Source organism: Psittacula echo (genome assembly GCF_963264785.1).
Source record: "Psittacula echo genome assembly, chromosome: 2".
NCBI classification, from domain to species: Eukaryota; Metazoa; Chordata; class Aves; order Psittaciformes; family Psittacidae; genus Psittacula; species Psittacula echo.
Window position 1 is genome coordinate 138,851,022 of NC_137737.1, and position 15,414 is coordinate 138,866,435.

The following is a 15,414-nucleotide window of genomic DNA, read 5'->3' on the forward strand; positions in this document are numbered from 1 at the left end:
CAGATGTCCACTTTCAAAAGTATTTTGAGACCTAAGTTCTATTGAGACTGAAATTCTTTCATTTGCTAGTTCATCACAACGTAAGTTCACCCAAATGCAAGCGATCCAAGTCACTGTGGTTTATGGAGTTACTCCTTGGCATCTGCCAATGACAATGAAATATGTCCATCTTATTTAAAAAGCAAAATATCTAATTGGAAAGTGTGTTAGGTTAAACTGTTTACAGTGGTGGCTTGTCCTACCATACTCTACTTTTTCCTTTCAACAGATCAGGAACATGTGAACAGTCAGTTAGTCTGGCAAGACTAATAAGTGGTAAATCACTAAACCAAAGTAATGGGTAAAGTAACTGTTTTGCAATTGTGTGAATATGATCTATATATTTAACAAAATGTTAATTGATGGAACTCCGATAGTTTCAAACAAGAATTTGTGCTGAGGCACTCAGCCTGTCCTTCCTGAAACTTGGATCATTTGTAATTAGGCAATAAAAAAACTATTAAGTTTTGATTAAGAAGCAAATGACATATTTGTTGATTTTTGCTGAAATTTTCTAGACTGCATTAATTCTAGGATCACTTCAAGTTTATAGTACCATTAAGTATCTTAACTGTAGCATGCCAGTTGGACTTCAGAGTTACTAGGTCTGGACTCAGCTCTGAAACACTGTTTTGTGAGACTTTTTCAAATTTTTAATTCATTATGAATTTTTACAAAAGAAAATTTCTCCATAAATTAAATATTTCTCTGCTTGGTCTGTCATGTAAAATGGGACTTGTCTGTGATTAACAGGGAGGCAGGAAGTCCCAAGGGTAATTCAGTGTACCTGTGCAAGACCTGATCTTAGCCAGTGACCGGTTATCTGGTGATTTCTGCCATTTACCCAGTTAGAGGCAAACTCTAGACCAGTGATCTCCAAAGCAGGGTGTGCAAAGAGATGGTTCATTGGAGAACAGTAAGAAAATAATAGAACTTCAGTAGCACATGCATATAATTTATAAAAAAATAAATATACATATATTGAGGGTGCATGCTCAAAAATTTTTTACTGATAGGATGCACAATCAAAAATGTTTGGAGACCACTGGTCTAGATAACTAACTCAGAAGTCACTTGAATATAGGGAACTGCAGAAGTGACGACACTGAGTTTTGGCCAAAGGAGTTGTGCTAGATGTCTGTCTCTGGACACTAACGGAAGAGCTGACCAATATCCAGTCTAAAATGATAGCAGTGCTTGACTAGAAACAAGAGGCAATATGCAAAATATCAGCTTATGGGAACCCAGGTTAAAGGGAGGAAGTGACAGTTTCAGAACTTGCTAGCAGTTACTTAAAAGGTATATTTGCCTTTTCCTAAAACAGGATAGAGATTAGCTGGGGCTTGGGGTGGGGGGTGGAGGGGGAGTGTCAAAGTCACAAATAGGCTCACTTTTTCAAAAATGCTGCATAAACTGTATCTGCTACAAGCTGGTCCTTAATTCTGTTTAGATTAGTGCAAACACAAAACTGCAGTTGTTCTCACACTGTGAGAATGATGTGTCTGTCTTCTATTTGTACATTTTTATAATACCCAGCTTTAATTTTTAAAATGTACTAAATTGAATCTGTACTAAAAAAGAGAAATTTTTATTCACTGAAGGCTAATTGCTCCACTCAGAGCTTTGCCACTAATCAAAGCAGAAACTGAAAGCAGAACTGTAATACAAACATGTTATGTAGGGAGAATTTTTACCCAAAAATGTTAAGGCAATTCAGTTGTCTGAACAATGTGTATGTGTATTTCATAAATATACAAACACATTTTTTAAAAAGACTAAAATCTGTGAACATTTAGATAGCCAAGATCCCCAGCAAAGATTTCTTCTGACCTTAGAAATGGAAAAATAATAATAACAAAGAAACATACCCAGCAGAATGCTCATTAAGAAAAGCCCAGAAGTGTTCTAACTTCTCTTTGTCATGGATGAGGTCAGATAGATTAGGACCTGTCAATTCTGTGGGAACTTGACGCAAGTGCTCGTCTTCTTTGAGAGCATCAGGGCAAGATGGCAGACCAGTGTCAGCAACAGTACTCTGAGGGAAGAAATTCTTTCACTTGCATAACTGCTTTTTTCATCTCTATGTTTTGCTCAGTCTGATAATCCCTGCATTAGATAACTTCTGTCTCTGTAGAACAGCTTTTGATTGCTGAGAAAATAAATTAAAGCTCCAGCTCTTAATCAGTTTTAGTTTTATGTTTGCTTTAAACATACCAGGTTCCATAATCAAATGAACGAATATATACCTGCAATTTACTTGAAATGTAGGTATTTACTCAAGGTTAAGGGCCCAAACTACATTCAACAGACTTTAGTGGAAACTCTATTATTGCCTCCAATCTTACAGTGGTCTGATGCTGACGTTACCGACAGAAGACCTATTTTTGTAATTAACACAATAGCTGTCAATCATTCCCTAGAATTAACGGTAGAAGTCAGACTACTAGCTTCTCCAAACTGGCATGTAATCAGTCTTTCATTGCTGATACTCAACCCTTTCTGATAGAAAAATGAGTTTGTTTTTGTTAGTAGGTACTTGTCTTACCTCATCCTTCTTGGAACCACTCTCTTGATGCAAAGCCTGGAGCTTTCTAAAGTACACGGAGTCCAGCTGTCGAGTTTCCTCCATCAACTCCACCTAATAAAAATAATATCTTATGTCATCCCTACAGTACACATTATAGAAAGGTGGAGAGAACTGAACGGGCACCTTGCCAGTGACAGGGGATAGAAAAGGATACATTTAGCAGTAATGAGGCTGATGTTTAGAAGATACTAGACATTACATCTTTATGAGAAACAATTCTATTAAAAGCTCTAGTAGAACAAAATCTTCACATCTGTGTAAGATAACATGTGGATTTCCACAGAACACCATGAAATAATTGTATCTTTTAAAAAATAGCTTTGTATTAAAAAAATTGCTAAATTATATTGTGCATACATTTGTGTATATTGTGTATATACTCTATTGTGTATATTGTATTAAATACACCTGATTGCTTATATCAGCAAATTATGTGTCAAACTGTCACTGAGAATCAGAGAAACAGTTTTTAAAACTGTGACTCTCAATGGGAAATTTCAAAAATATAGAGTGGCACAGATTTCCGGAAATGGAAATTTAAAATAAGAATGCTAAAATATCTAAATTACAAAGGTGAAAGCTTTCAGACTTTCTTGGCACCTTCTTAGTTTTATACCAGGTAATGCTTTAAAATAGTAAGTCGCCCATGGTTAGAACTCATGAAGTACTGATGTTCTTTAATTTAATTAGAAGCTTCATGTGTATAACTAGAGCAGTTCTACCATGTTACATGAAAACAATCAGTAACTGCATAAGGAATAGTTTGATGAGCCTCTCGGCTGACTAAACCATTCAAATAGTTTTAGGTTATTTAGGTTTTAGGATATTTAGCAAAATTAAGCCAATGTGTTACACTGATTAGCACACCCACTACAAAGATTAGAAAGCTATGGTCTTATTATACATGCATTTATGTGCAAGAGAGAGAAGGCCGATTTTAAATTAATATTCATTATGCTTTTGTCTACATGTGAACACCCACTAATCACTGTGTTATCTGAATGCCTTCAGGCTTGAAATAATTCTATTCCACTGTTATAAAGTGCTTTTGGGTATTCTTTCCTTTAAAAGAAAACATAGTTTAAATAGGAAAATAATCCAGAACATTTTTTATATAATTTAAACAGAAAGCAGATAGAGGCAGGGTGAGAGTCAGCAATAAAAAAAAGGAACTCTCCTGCTTTCATGTTCATTTAAAGATAAAAATATAGATACATACTGACTATGCCCCAAATAAACAATTTTGGACTCACTTAATTCTTGTTAAAATATCTTGTTTCATTATGGGCCAAATACATCCTGCTGTATGGTATAACAAAGGGGAAGAGTAGAGCCAGGGACTGAACAAAATATAAAGCAGACCTTGTCTTTGTGCTGAGAAGGAATGTGTGCCTAAGCACCAGCCTGTGCTTAGTACAAAGAGACTAGTACATCCTAGAACAGGTCGTGCTGTATCTGTGTAGTATAACTCTTCACAAACACATGTAGTGTGCACTCAAAAGTATTTAGTTTTGTTTTTTCACGCTCTGATTAAGATGTTTGTGTTATTAGGGCACTGAGAAGTCTGCATGTAACTACACTTGCAAAGCAAAGCATCATCTAAACTGAAAGGGCAATACACTATCCCTAAGTTAACTCAAGGAGGTATAAACTGACAAACACATTAAAGCAAAAGTTTATATTTTCAATTCTTACTTTGGAGGAATTCTTCAGTTGCTAGAAGCAGTGAAAACACTGTATTTGGAGAGTGCTCAAAAGCAGAATCCTTTTTGTACAAAAATGATGTATAATTGGCTGAGTCCATGACCTGACTCAGTGAGGACTGGCATCAACTACTAGACTACTAGTTTTGATAATACACATGGAAAATATACATTTACAAAACACTAAAACTAGTCTGATAGAAAGTAACCAAAAACTTCATATTAATAAAATCATAGATCAATTACATGGTTTTCTGCAGTTCATCAACAATTATAGCTGAAATAGCTTAGAAATATAATTTACCTGAAAGCTGAGAAAAGATGCTGAAAAGTGAAGAGAATATTTTGCAGATGTATTTGGATTAGTGTATTTCATTTTGATAATATTTTTTCAAAGTTCGAATTTTTGACATTTCTGAAGGAGATTAAGTTATCACAGGATGAGAGGGAAAGCCCCTTTGTGGATTAATTATAAGGTAGAAAGTACAAAACAAAGAAATAAATAACTTTCATTGTGGGGTGGGGTTCCTATTCTATTCTCACAGGGATCTGCTCTGAGGTCGTTTTCTTTAAACATTCAGAAATTATCTGGAAAAGGAAGTGAGTGAGGAGACAGCAAAGTCTGCAAAATGATTCCACAGGGCAAAAAAATTATATTGACTTTGAAGAGCTGCAGGATTTTGGGACACTTCAATGTCTGCATGATAAAAAGGCAGCTGAATTCAAGGACAACAAACATTAAGTCATTCTAATAAGCTCCAAATTGGGCTTTCGATTAGTTGTTCTTACTCTGTTAAGAGATGTTGGAATCATTGCAGATGGCTGTTAGCTTACATGTTGCACATCCACTCAAAGTTCACCAGGAGTCAAAAGGCAGAGTCAAGGAACAATTAGGAAAGGAGCAAAGATTAAAACAGAAAACATGATTCTGCCACTGAATAATCCTTAGTGCGTTCAGATCTTGAGTACTGCTTGCATCTCATCACAAATATATGAATTAACAAATCGGGGTGATAAGTGTAACAAAGGTATGGAATGCCCTCTGTGAGAGGAGAGGTCAAACAGTCTAGGGTTCTTGAGTTTCAAAGAGATGTAACTGAAGTGGGATAAAACAAAAACATATAAAAGCATAACAACATTAAGTATACAAGATAACAACTGTTCACTGTTCTTCATAAAATACAAAACTAGGGCACCAGGTGAAATTATCAGGGAGAGGTTTGCAAGAAAACCAAGATACACATTTTTTTCTCCTATTGTATGATTAAACCACAGAACCCATTACTGCACTGAGGCTGAAGATAGAAAATGACTCAAGACACATTTACATAAACCCATGGGGGGAAAAAAAACAGCCTACCCATCAGACTATTAGACACAAAAATGTGGATAAGACCACTGCTTCATTAATCTCCTCAGTTGCAAAGTGCTGAAGCTGGCAATACTGCCATTTTTTGGTTTCTGTTCTTATACTATATTCTTAAATGTTTAATATTGGCCACCATTTAATAGGTTTAAAATATCAGTGTCAAGTTTTATTTTGGATATCTGTTCTCATGGTTATTCATACATGCATGCACAACATAGTTACAAAAATACACTGTATTACGAAACTGCCACAAAAGGATTTCAGAATCTTTTGTAGGGTCAATGCATGCATGCACATTCTCATTACATGCTGATAGAAGCATCAGCTGTAAGTAATGATATTTACTGTAAAAATGGAGATGCTAAGGTCATAGTGGAGAAAAACGGGAACAAGAACTAACTTCCTGCCCTCCAACTCCTGATTTCTCACTGTAAGTTTCTCCTTCTGTACCTAAGAGAGAGATCTTAAAGACTTGGAATTAGAAGTTTGACCTGCAGCTGGTAACTTGTAGGAAAGTTTATAAACTGCAGAGAGTCACAGCATCCACCACTGCCTCCGCCATTTCTGATTTGTCAAAAGCACAGTCAAGATTGCAGCCATTTCCTCTCACCTGCATGAGCCTGCTCAATTCAAGCCTTCAGAGGCTTTCTGGAATTAGAACGGAGTAGACCACTGGGCCACCTGCTTCAGGAAGCCTGCGGGGCACAATTAGACCGTACACAGCAGGGCACCTATCTAAAAAGTGTTCAGGGCAAATACAGCTGGATCACCATATCACATTTCCTCTTATGCTAAGCAGTAGCTGCACTTTAATTCTGAACACAAGGAAATAGTTGATAGAATTAATATGGACCTAACATCACGGTACTAACGCTCTAGAAACACAGCTTATTTTTATTTGATCAGTGGTAAGATTGCAGAAACATGACACTTCCTGAGTACAAAGAGAAATTTTTCTATAGTAAGATACATTCCTCCCTAATTCACAGACCAAGGGGTCCATGAGGCTTGCACCTTCCTCTCGGATGAGAAGTTTGCTCTCCACAGGAAGCTCAGCCTGCTCCACTCATCAGTGTAGAAAGGAGTGGATGAGCAAAACACCACATAATACTTCTCCCTTTCTGACTAGAAATGTAACAGGATTGCATATGAAGGCTCTTGTGGTTTTCTTCCACCATCATAAGAATTTTTCACTGTGTCATCCAGATGAGTTACCTTTCCGTAAGTATATTTGTCTTCTTCCATCATCTTCATCCACGGTTCTATCAAAACAGTGAGGATATATTCTTCTGCTGCGTCAAAAAGATCCTCAAAAGCTGGGTCAATTTTCTGATAAATCATGTTTCTCTTCCTCTGATGAAGTCCAATGTCCATACTGGCAGATGGGGCAATGTAAGTTGCATACAGGAACTACAATAAAACAGAAGAAAGCTTACTCTAAGACATAATCTATTCCAATGGTCACAGTTCATTAGAGGAGAGAATTAATGCATATTTGTCCCATACTGCCTTGCTGTATATTCTAAACATTTATCTAGTTTAGATAGATACTAACCTATCTAACCTATACTAACCTATTTAGATAGATACTAGCCTTTCAGAAACCTGCCTTGTTTTCACCAATATTATAATTTTGCTTGAAATTCAGTTATTGCCATAACTGACTTCCCTGCCATTTTTACTTAAAATGGTTAGATCACAAATTAACACTTAATGTAATTTTTGTTTGGAACTATTTGACTGATTCTTGTGAGATTCAGGAACCACAATCGTTACAGCAACTGCATTCTTCATGAAGTTGCATTGCTGTTTTGCAGAATATGTGCTAGGCCAACTTATGAAGGTGTCTTCTTCAGAATAGATGGGAATTTGTAAATCTAAGGTTAAAATTAGTGAAAAAGTGTTTTAATTCTGTGTGGAGATTCTCACGCACAGTTCTTTGACATGAGTGACACTCATGGTATGGGATCCATAAGAGGAGATAGCACTGCACAACTGAGGTCTAAATACTTAGCAAAGCAGGGATTACAATATGCTTTTTTTGTGGAGCACACAGAGTTTGCCATGTACAAACAGAAGAAAGCTGAACCTGGAGAGTGTTTCTTTCTCTCTATCAGCTCATTCTTGAAGCATAGGGTAATTTTTTTCTTTCTTTTTTTTTTTTGTTTTCGGCCAAATAGTCCCCTAAGTCAAATTCTTGGGTTTTAAATGTTTCACAAATTGCCATGAAAAAGAACATTGAAAATTCAGTGAAAAAACACTTTCTGCTAGGAATATCTTGGAAGAAGATATTCTGGAATAGCTTTCTAATACATCATGATTCTGACTGCAGCTAGGAAAGCGAGTGAAAAAAAGATGCTGCCATAGTACATCTACTATGTACTTATAAATGTTTTGTCTTCTTTGTATTTTCAAATGTATGCTCAAGGGATCAGATTAGTAGCATAATTAAATTTCTCTCTAGGATGGACTTGAGGAGCCCACCTTCACTATTTATTATCACACAGTTTTGACAGTGAAGAATGCAGGTTTCTGATAATTCTCATTTTCCTTATGTTGCTAAAATCTAGCTGTAACTAGCAGATGTACAAAGCGGTAGAGAAGAAGAAAATAATATATTTACTCTGTGTTCAGCAGTAATAAAACTGTTGTGTTTAAATTTCAAGCATAGTGGGAGAATGTTTGATTACATTGAATAATTATGTTTCGGATTGTTTAAAATGAAATTCTGACCTATTAGACTCTTTCTTTAAAACTACCAGACTACATTCCTATTATTCTGGACCTTAACAATTTGAAACACACACTTTAGACTCTCCTGATACCAGGTCACTGAGGAATACAGGGCTATGATGGCTGACATCCATTCTCCAGTTAGAAGTTGTTATGATTACCATATTTACTCTTTATGCAGGATTCCATCCCCTTTCTACATAGATCTGATCACTGAAAACAAAGATGGTTTGTGACACGCTTGTGAGGTGGGCTGATGCCAACCTTATGAAGTTTAACCATGGCAAGTGCAAGGTCCTACACCTGGGTCGAAGCAATACTTGTAGCACAGCTACAGGTTGGGCAGAGAAGAGATTCAGAGCAGCCCTGCAGAGAAGGACTTGGGGGTGTTGGTCGATGAGAAAATGAACATGAGCCGGCTTCAGTGTGCGCTCGCAGCCCAGAAAGCCAACTGTATCCTGGGCTGCATCAAGAGGAGCGTGACCAGCAGGTCAAAGGAGGTGATCCTGCCCCTCTACTCTGCTCTTGTGAGACCTCACTTGGAGTATTGTGTGCAGTTCTGGTGTCCTCAACATAAAAAGGACATGGAACTGTTGGAACAAGTCCAGAGGAGGGCCACGAGGATGATCAGGGGAGTGGAGCACCTCCCGTAGGAAGACAGGCTGAGAAAGTTGGGGCTGTTCAGCCTGGAGAAGAGAAGGCTGCGTGGAGACCTCATAGCAGCTTTCCAGTATCTGAAGGGGGCCTACAAGGATGCTGGGGAGGGACTCTTCATCAGGGACTGTAGTGACAGGACAAGGGATAATGGGTTCAAACTTAAACAGGGGAAGTTTAGATTAGATATAAGGAAGAAATTCTTTACTGTGAGGGTGGTGAGGCATTGGAATGGGTTGCCCAGGGATGTTGTGAATGCTCCATCCCTGGCGGTGTTCAATGCCAGGTTGGACAGAGCCTTGGGTGACATGGTTTAGTGTGGGGTGTCCCTGCCCATGGCAGGGGTGTTGGAACTTGATTATCTTAATGTCCTTTCCAACCCTAACTATTCTATGATTCTATTCTATGATTCTATCCATGTTATCAGTGCAATAAAGACCCCAAGGTGTAAGGGTAAGGTCAAAGAATGAGGAAATCCACAAGAAGAGTCATAGCAAGTTGAGAATAATATCACATTTATCCTAAATTATGCCCTTCTCAGCAAATCCCCAAATAAATTTAAATTTAACAGAGACAGCATTAATTAGATACAATTAGTGATATCAAAAAGTTGGAAGTTATGTTGAAAAACACTAACACTAGAAAAGTTTCATTTACATCATATCGTCTTCTGATCCAAAACATTTAACATATAAAATAGCCAAATTAGAAGGGACTAGTCCAATGATACCAAGACATAGTATCTTCAAAAATAGAGGGGTTAACTATTTTATTCGTCATTAGGGCTACATTGCTGCACCTATTACAAGTCATAAAACCGCACAAGAGATCTGTAAATTGGTGAAAGGGTCCAAAACAGGTCGTTAATATTTTAACCTGGTTCCTTAAGTGGCTGATCATTTTTAGCATCGTTTTAAGAATAAAATCAAAACAAACATTGCACAAGTTTCTTGGATGAAACTCTTTTTTCCCCTCTGTGATTTCATATGAAATGAGTTAACTTGAGTATATTTGCTACTTTTCTTTAGAGCTGACAAAAACTTTCAGCCTACAGAGTCAGAAATTGCCCAGACTAAGGAAGCTCTGGTCAAAAACTGTTGACAATCCATTCACATAAACACTGTCACAATATATTGCCATTTTAAGGTCTGCCTTTGCAGGCTGCTCTACCTGCAGAACTTCTTCTTCCCCACCCCAAACCCCCCATCCTGTATAATTTCACACGCAAAACTGGAGCATGGTAAATACAGACATGTTTTTCCCAGAAACAATAGTTAGGGCTATTACGTGTGAACAGTTAGGGCTAATACATGTGAAGCAGAAATATAGAGGTGGTTAGGCTAGCTACAGGAGTCCACTTTTCCAAACGTAAAGGACCAAACCCTCAGTGCTGTCATCAGGATGGCCTCTTCACTTTTGAAGGGTGCAGATTTACAGTGTCTGAGGATTTGGAATAATGCCATCTTTTTCTTGAATTCTGGTAAGAATCCATTGTTATGGGATTTGGCCCACCAAGTAGAAAGATAACTTCACAAGGTGACAAAGTGAATGCAGACGGGAGAAAAGAGAAGGAGCATCCATCCCTGTGTCCCTTGCTGAGGATTCAGGTGCATTTGTAGATCTAGATTTGAATGCAAGGACTGCAGATAAACTAACTGAGAAAAGTTCTAGACATGCCAAAATAGAGGAAAAGTGGCTGTGTTCACAGACTTCAACACTGGCAAATGAACTTAGCAAGATATAGTGAGAAAATAAATTTTATCCTTTAAAAAAGAATATTCATAACCTTTTTTGACTTCCATGTCATGGAAGTATTGTGGGTTTCTGAATCTCAATGAATTAGTGAAACTATTTCATTGGCTAATCTCCTAAAGCATCAATGGGAAAAAATGACATTAAATGAACTTAAAGGTTATCAAATTCATACAAAAATCTTATGCATGTGACATCAAGTGCACATCATACTTTATTTATTCAGTGTTTTGTTCCTTTTGTAACACACAAAGAATTTTCCTACCTGCCAGCTATACATTTTCCTGTAATTGCATTAGGATAAGTGATGGATTAAACCCCAAAACCTATCTGGAAATTCGATCAGAGTTTGCATCTTATAATGGCACAAATCTGAAGATACAGAACGCTTAAGAAATTCAGATTAAGTCTTTAGCCTCATTTATGACTTTCCAAATCAGGACTTGTTTAGGCCTTGGGTTTTGGTGTGAATTCAGCCCCACATGAGAAGACTTTGGTAAGCAACTGCAGAATGACTAGAATGAAGCAAGAAACATGAAAAATACTGAAATCCAAGTGCCTTGTATTGCTGCCCAAGGAATGAATATTGATCTGATCTAAACAATGGGCTTGTGCTGCTGCTCCACAGAATCATATGATGGAAGAATACAATGCACTGGCTGGTCTAAAATGGAAAGGTTAAACTGCCTTAACCCTGTCATCACATTCCACTAACATAAATCTTATATCTGACCCTAAAAGTTCACAATAATAATAATTCCCTTTATCTAAATTGATTCTAGTGTTCAAATATTGTGCTTCGTATAACTGCATTAAATTTTCTAACTATAAATAACTATTTTTTATCCAAAACTACAATATGTTTTTCTTTATTGCTTTTCTTTCTCAATTTATTTTACACTTGTGTGTATGTTTATAGTGAATAACCATATATATAACTCACTGTTATTTTTATCCATCAGATTTCATTCTCACTGTAGTTGCTGTTCCTAGATGAATGAATATATGCCTTGGAATGCATTTGCTTGCTCTATCATAAAAATGCCTAACAAATGAAACAATGACTAACAGATACACAGCAATCCAGGTTTGCTCTTGTTTCTAACAGGAAGCAGGCAGAACACATACAAAATACTTCGGATGTGTCTTTCTGTAATAAATAGTAAAATATACATGACGATGTGTTGCGTGAATCTGACCCACATTCTCTTAGGAATATTTGGAATGACTATCTTATTGCTCCAAAGGTGAACACAGAATTTGGGAAGGCATCTCTTCGATAAGCAGACCCTGTAGATTGGTTGCAGCTTGACTCTTTACCGTGTTCCAATGAAAACAAGAATTATATTTGTGCAGCCTTAAAAGGCAAGCTAGAGAATGATACCAAATGTTACAGCACATGTGTTGATTTGTTATGTTACATTTCAGCTGTTAGTTATGCTAATGGAACAGTTTCACATATTTCGTTTTGATGTATTTACTTTAATGGCCATGTGTATGGAGCTCTCTGTAATTGCCTGGTAACACTGATTGTATGATGTTCTGCTGTCACCACCAGGCCAGCACTGGAAATAAGTAAAAAGGACCTGAGCCATGCAGCCACTGCAGAAAGAATATGAGCTGGTGTGAAATGAAACCAAATTGAAAACTACCATGGACCGTAACCTAAGATTTGGTCTACAACAAAACATACAGGAAAATGAAGACAATCTAGGTATGGTTAACTTGTACACCTGTTGTGAGCAGTGTCCCTAGCCACTGGCCTGAACTGATAGGGGAGACAGTCAGCCTCAGGCCATAAGTAGGGCTGGAGGGGAAAACAACTAAATAGAGTAGCAGTTTAAGTTAGCCAGTGTGTGACAGGAGGGCGCCTCGGCCTCTGCTTGGTGTTTCTGTACAAACAACGCTCACTCAAGTGATAATTCTGGACAAATACACAAAATTCTGTCATTTGCCCCAGTAAAACCTCAAAGTAGGAAAAGAAGACAAATAGAAAGAAGTCCAGATGCTCAGTAACATAAACCATACAAAGAGATTATTCTCCACTGCTCTCTATGATATTAATTTCAAAGACACGAAAGACATGGCAAGTAGCTTTACTTACTACAGCATATATTGAAATACGCAGATACGATATATTCCTACACAAGGTTTGCAGAAGGAAAACAGACCAAAGTTTCACTAAGTAATTTTAAAAGTTGTGAGTTCTAATGATATCACACTGCTGCAGCCTTCTTCCCTGGCAGTGTCAGACTATTCTGCAGTTGTTGACAGCATCAGCACGCATGGCCTGTGATGAGCCAGTAAACTATTGGTTTATTCCCTGACTCACAGTGCATGCTCAATTAAGGGTGCTTGTTTATAGGAAATATCAGTTCCGCTTGACAGTAAGTGAGGGTCTAAAGATCAAATGGAAAGGATGACAACTCCAAAAAGAGCATATTGATGCCCTGACAATAAGAAAAACAGAACTGACCAGTGAAAGATCCATTTTCATGACTAAGGTCATTATCTAAGCTCTGGACTGTGAGACCTGCAATTCTAACTCACACAGGTCGAAGCAAAGGTAAAGCACAATTAGATGATTTAGAAAAATATTATCTCTGATCTTAACACTAAGCAGACAGTTTCCAAATATGACACAGAGTAGCAAAGGAGAGATTAGGTAAACTGAGTATAATAGATAAAACTGGAACAGGCAGCAGAGCCTAGAAATCAAACCATGCACGTTTAACATTTAAATCAAGAAATACCATGGAAACAATCCAAAGAGCTTCTCTTATTGTCCACAATCCAGATTTACTTTGGTGTGGGTTGTCAAGGTTTGGAAACTTTTCTGCTTTCTATCTTCTTTTCAGTCTTTACACTGAGCAAATGTATTTTTGAAGGGAATGAACAAGTGTATTTTTGAAGGGAAAACACATTATTTACAACTTACTTGAGCTTGTTTGCAGATTTTGAAAGGATGAAGAGTTTCTTGGTAGAAAAGCTGATGATAAGCTTGTAGGTCAAACCAAAAGTACACGCTGTTCTTCCACAACTACAGATGAAAAATACTGCAAGTTATTGCTACCCAAATATCACAGCTTTATAAAAGGTTCACTTTCCAATGCAAGTAATTATTTAGCTCCTTGGGGTCACCATAAATCAAGCTCAATCTAAGATGGATTTAATCTTCTGATGCATATTGGCAGAAGGACAATATGTTTAATAGCATCATCACTGTGATATTATATCTTTTATTGTATCCTTTATGCATAATTGGCCATTAAAATTGTTAACATTGTAGTTAACATTTGAAGAGTGACCACATTTCAGTGGCATAAAGCCAGCACTAAAGAAGAAGTGCATGCAAAATTTGTACCCTGGTGAAATAGCATTTTGCAGCAGTAACCAAAACAATTAAATATTGTGTACTTGATGTATGTTACTGGGACTATCATTACATTTTTATTACATGCATTTCTGAGGCACAGTGTCTTGGCCTCATTTTATAAATTCAAACAAACATCAAAAGTTATTTCAGAAGGAGGAGTCTTTCCCCAGGTCCTCTCTTTTAACCATGTGCTTATGGAGTTTGGATCTTAAAAATACCCTGAAAACCCTATCACTGGACAATATAGTGTCCCAAAAAGATAGGAGCAGGACACTTTGTTCCACAAACTGTAGGCTGCCAGACCTGCCATATGAGTGAAATAGGCTCCACAGTTGTAGTTGAAATTTAAGGAAATAATTTTCAAAGGAGTCTGGCACCTGCAAAGACTAGAGGCCATGTGGGTAGGTGCTTATCTCTGATGAAAAATAAGTTACTTTTATGTAGATGTCTATCTATACACATCTAACAGTTTTAGATGAAGGTATTCAGCTTTAGAAACATTGGCTCTTGCCTTCTGGTAGCCAAGGCATTTTTAGCTACTGCTGCTGGATTCTGGGTTGTGCCAGCAATGAAACAGATGTCCATCTTGATTGCAATCAAATCTCCCCTAAAGACTCCATTTTTCTGCAAAGCCACTGAACACTGACTCAGATTCATAACTTGTTCCAACCAATCCTCAATTTACACACAGCAATGAATGATGGATCTGCTGACTACAGAGAAGAAATAGTGTTATGTTTCCCAGAAATCCAAGAAGCTTCATGGAAGCAGAAGAACGCTTTTAAAACATTGGAGATTTTGGACATCACTAACCCAACAAGTAAGAAGGAGGTATATTATCATGAGTAATAGCATAGCAGATTTTCCATCTTTTTAAAAAATGTTTTTGTGGGTTAAGACCTCATTTTTTCTGCCAAGTTAAAGGCTAGTTTTTAAGAACGATTAGTCTTTTTTTATCCCTGATGGTACAATCAGATTTCCAGTCTGTCTGAGACAGTTAGGAACTGACAGCTTGGTTAAGACCTGTCATTAGTTTGAATATACACATGAACAGTTTATTGTTGTTGAGGGATTGAAGTCTCACAAGTAATAATTCATCCAGTCAGCAATCTTTCTTTCTCCATTTTTTTTTTTTTCAGTCTGGCTGCCCTCTATAACTTGGCATTCAGTCAATTGTAGACTAAATTATCACAGGGTAGGA

General features: G+C 37.2%; 1 protein-coding gene across 1 annotated transcript in view; it reads right to left on the bottom strand.

Moving 5' to 3' along the window:
• The window catches only part of RGS22 (regulator of G protein signaling 22), a gene marked incomplete at its 3' end in the record, with an annotated part of 73,547 nt that overhangs the window by 29,953 nt on the left and 28,180 nt on the right, over nt 1–15,414 (bottom strand). Inside the window, exons 14-17 of the mRNA XM_080609724.1 lie at nt 13,776–13,877; nt 6,914–7,108; nt 2,585–2,677; nt 1,908–2,074 (exon numbers count right to left, since the gene is read on the bottom strand). Of these exons, the coding sequence (XP_080465850.1) occupies nt 1,908–2,074; nt 2,585–2,677; nt 6,914–7,108; nt 13,776–13,877 (557 nt within the window). The remainder of the gene's footprint in view (nt 1–1,907; nt 2,075–2,584; nt 2,678–6,913; nt 7,109–13,775; nt 13,878–15,414) is intronic.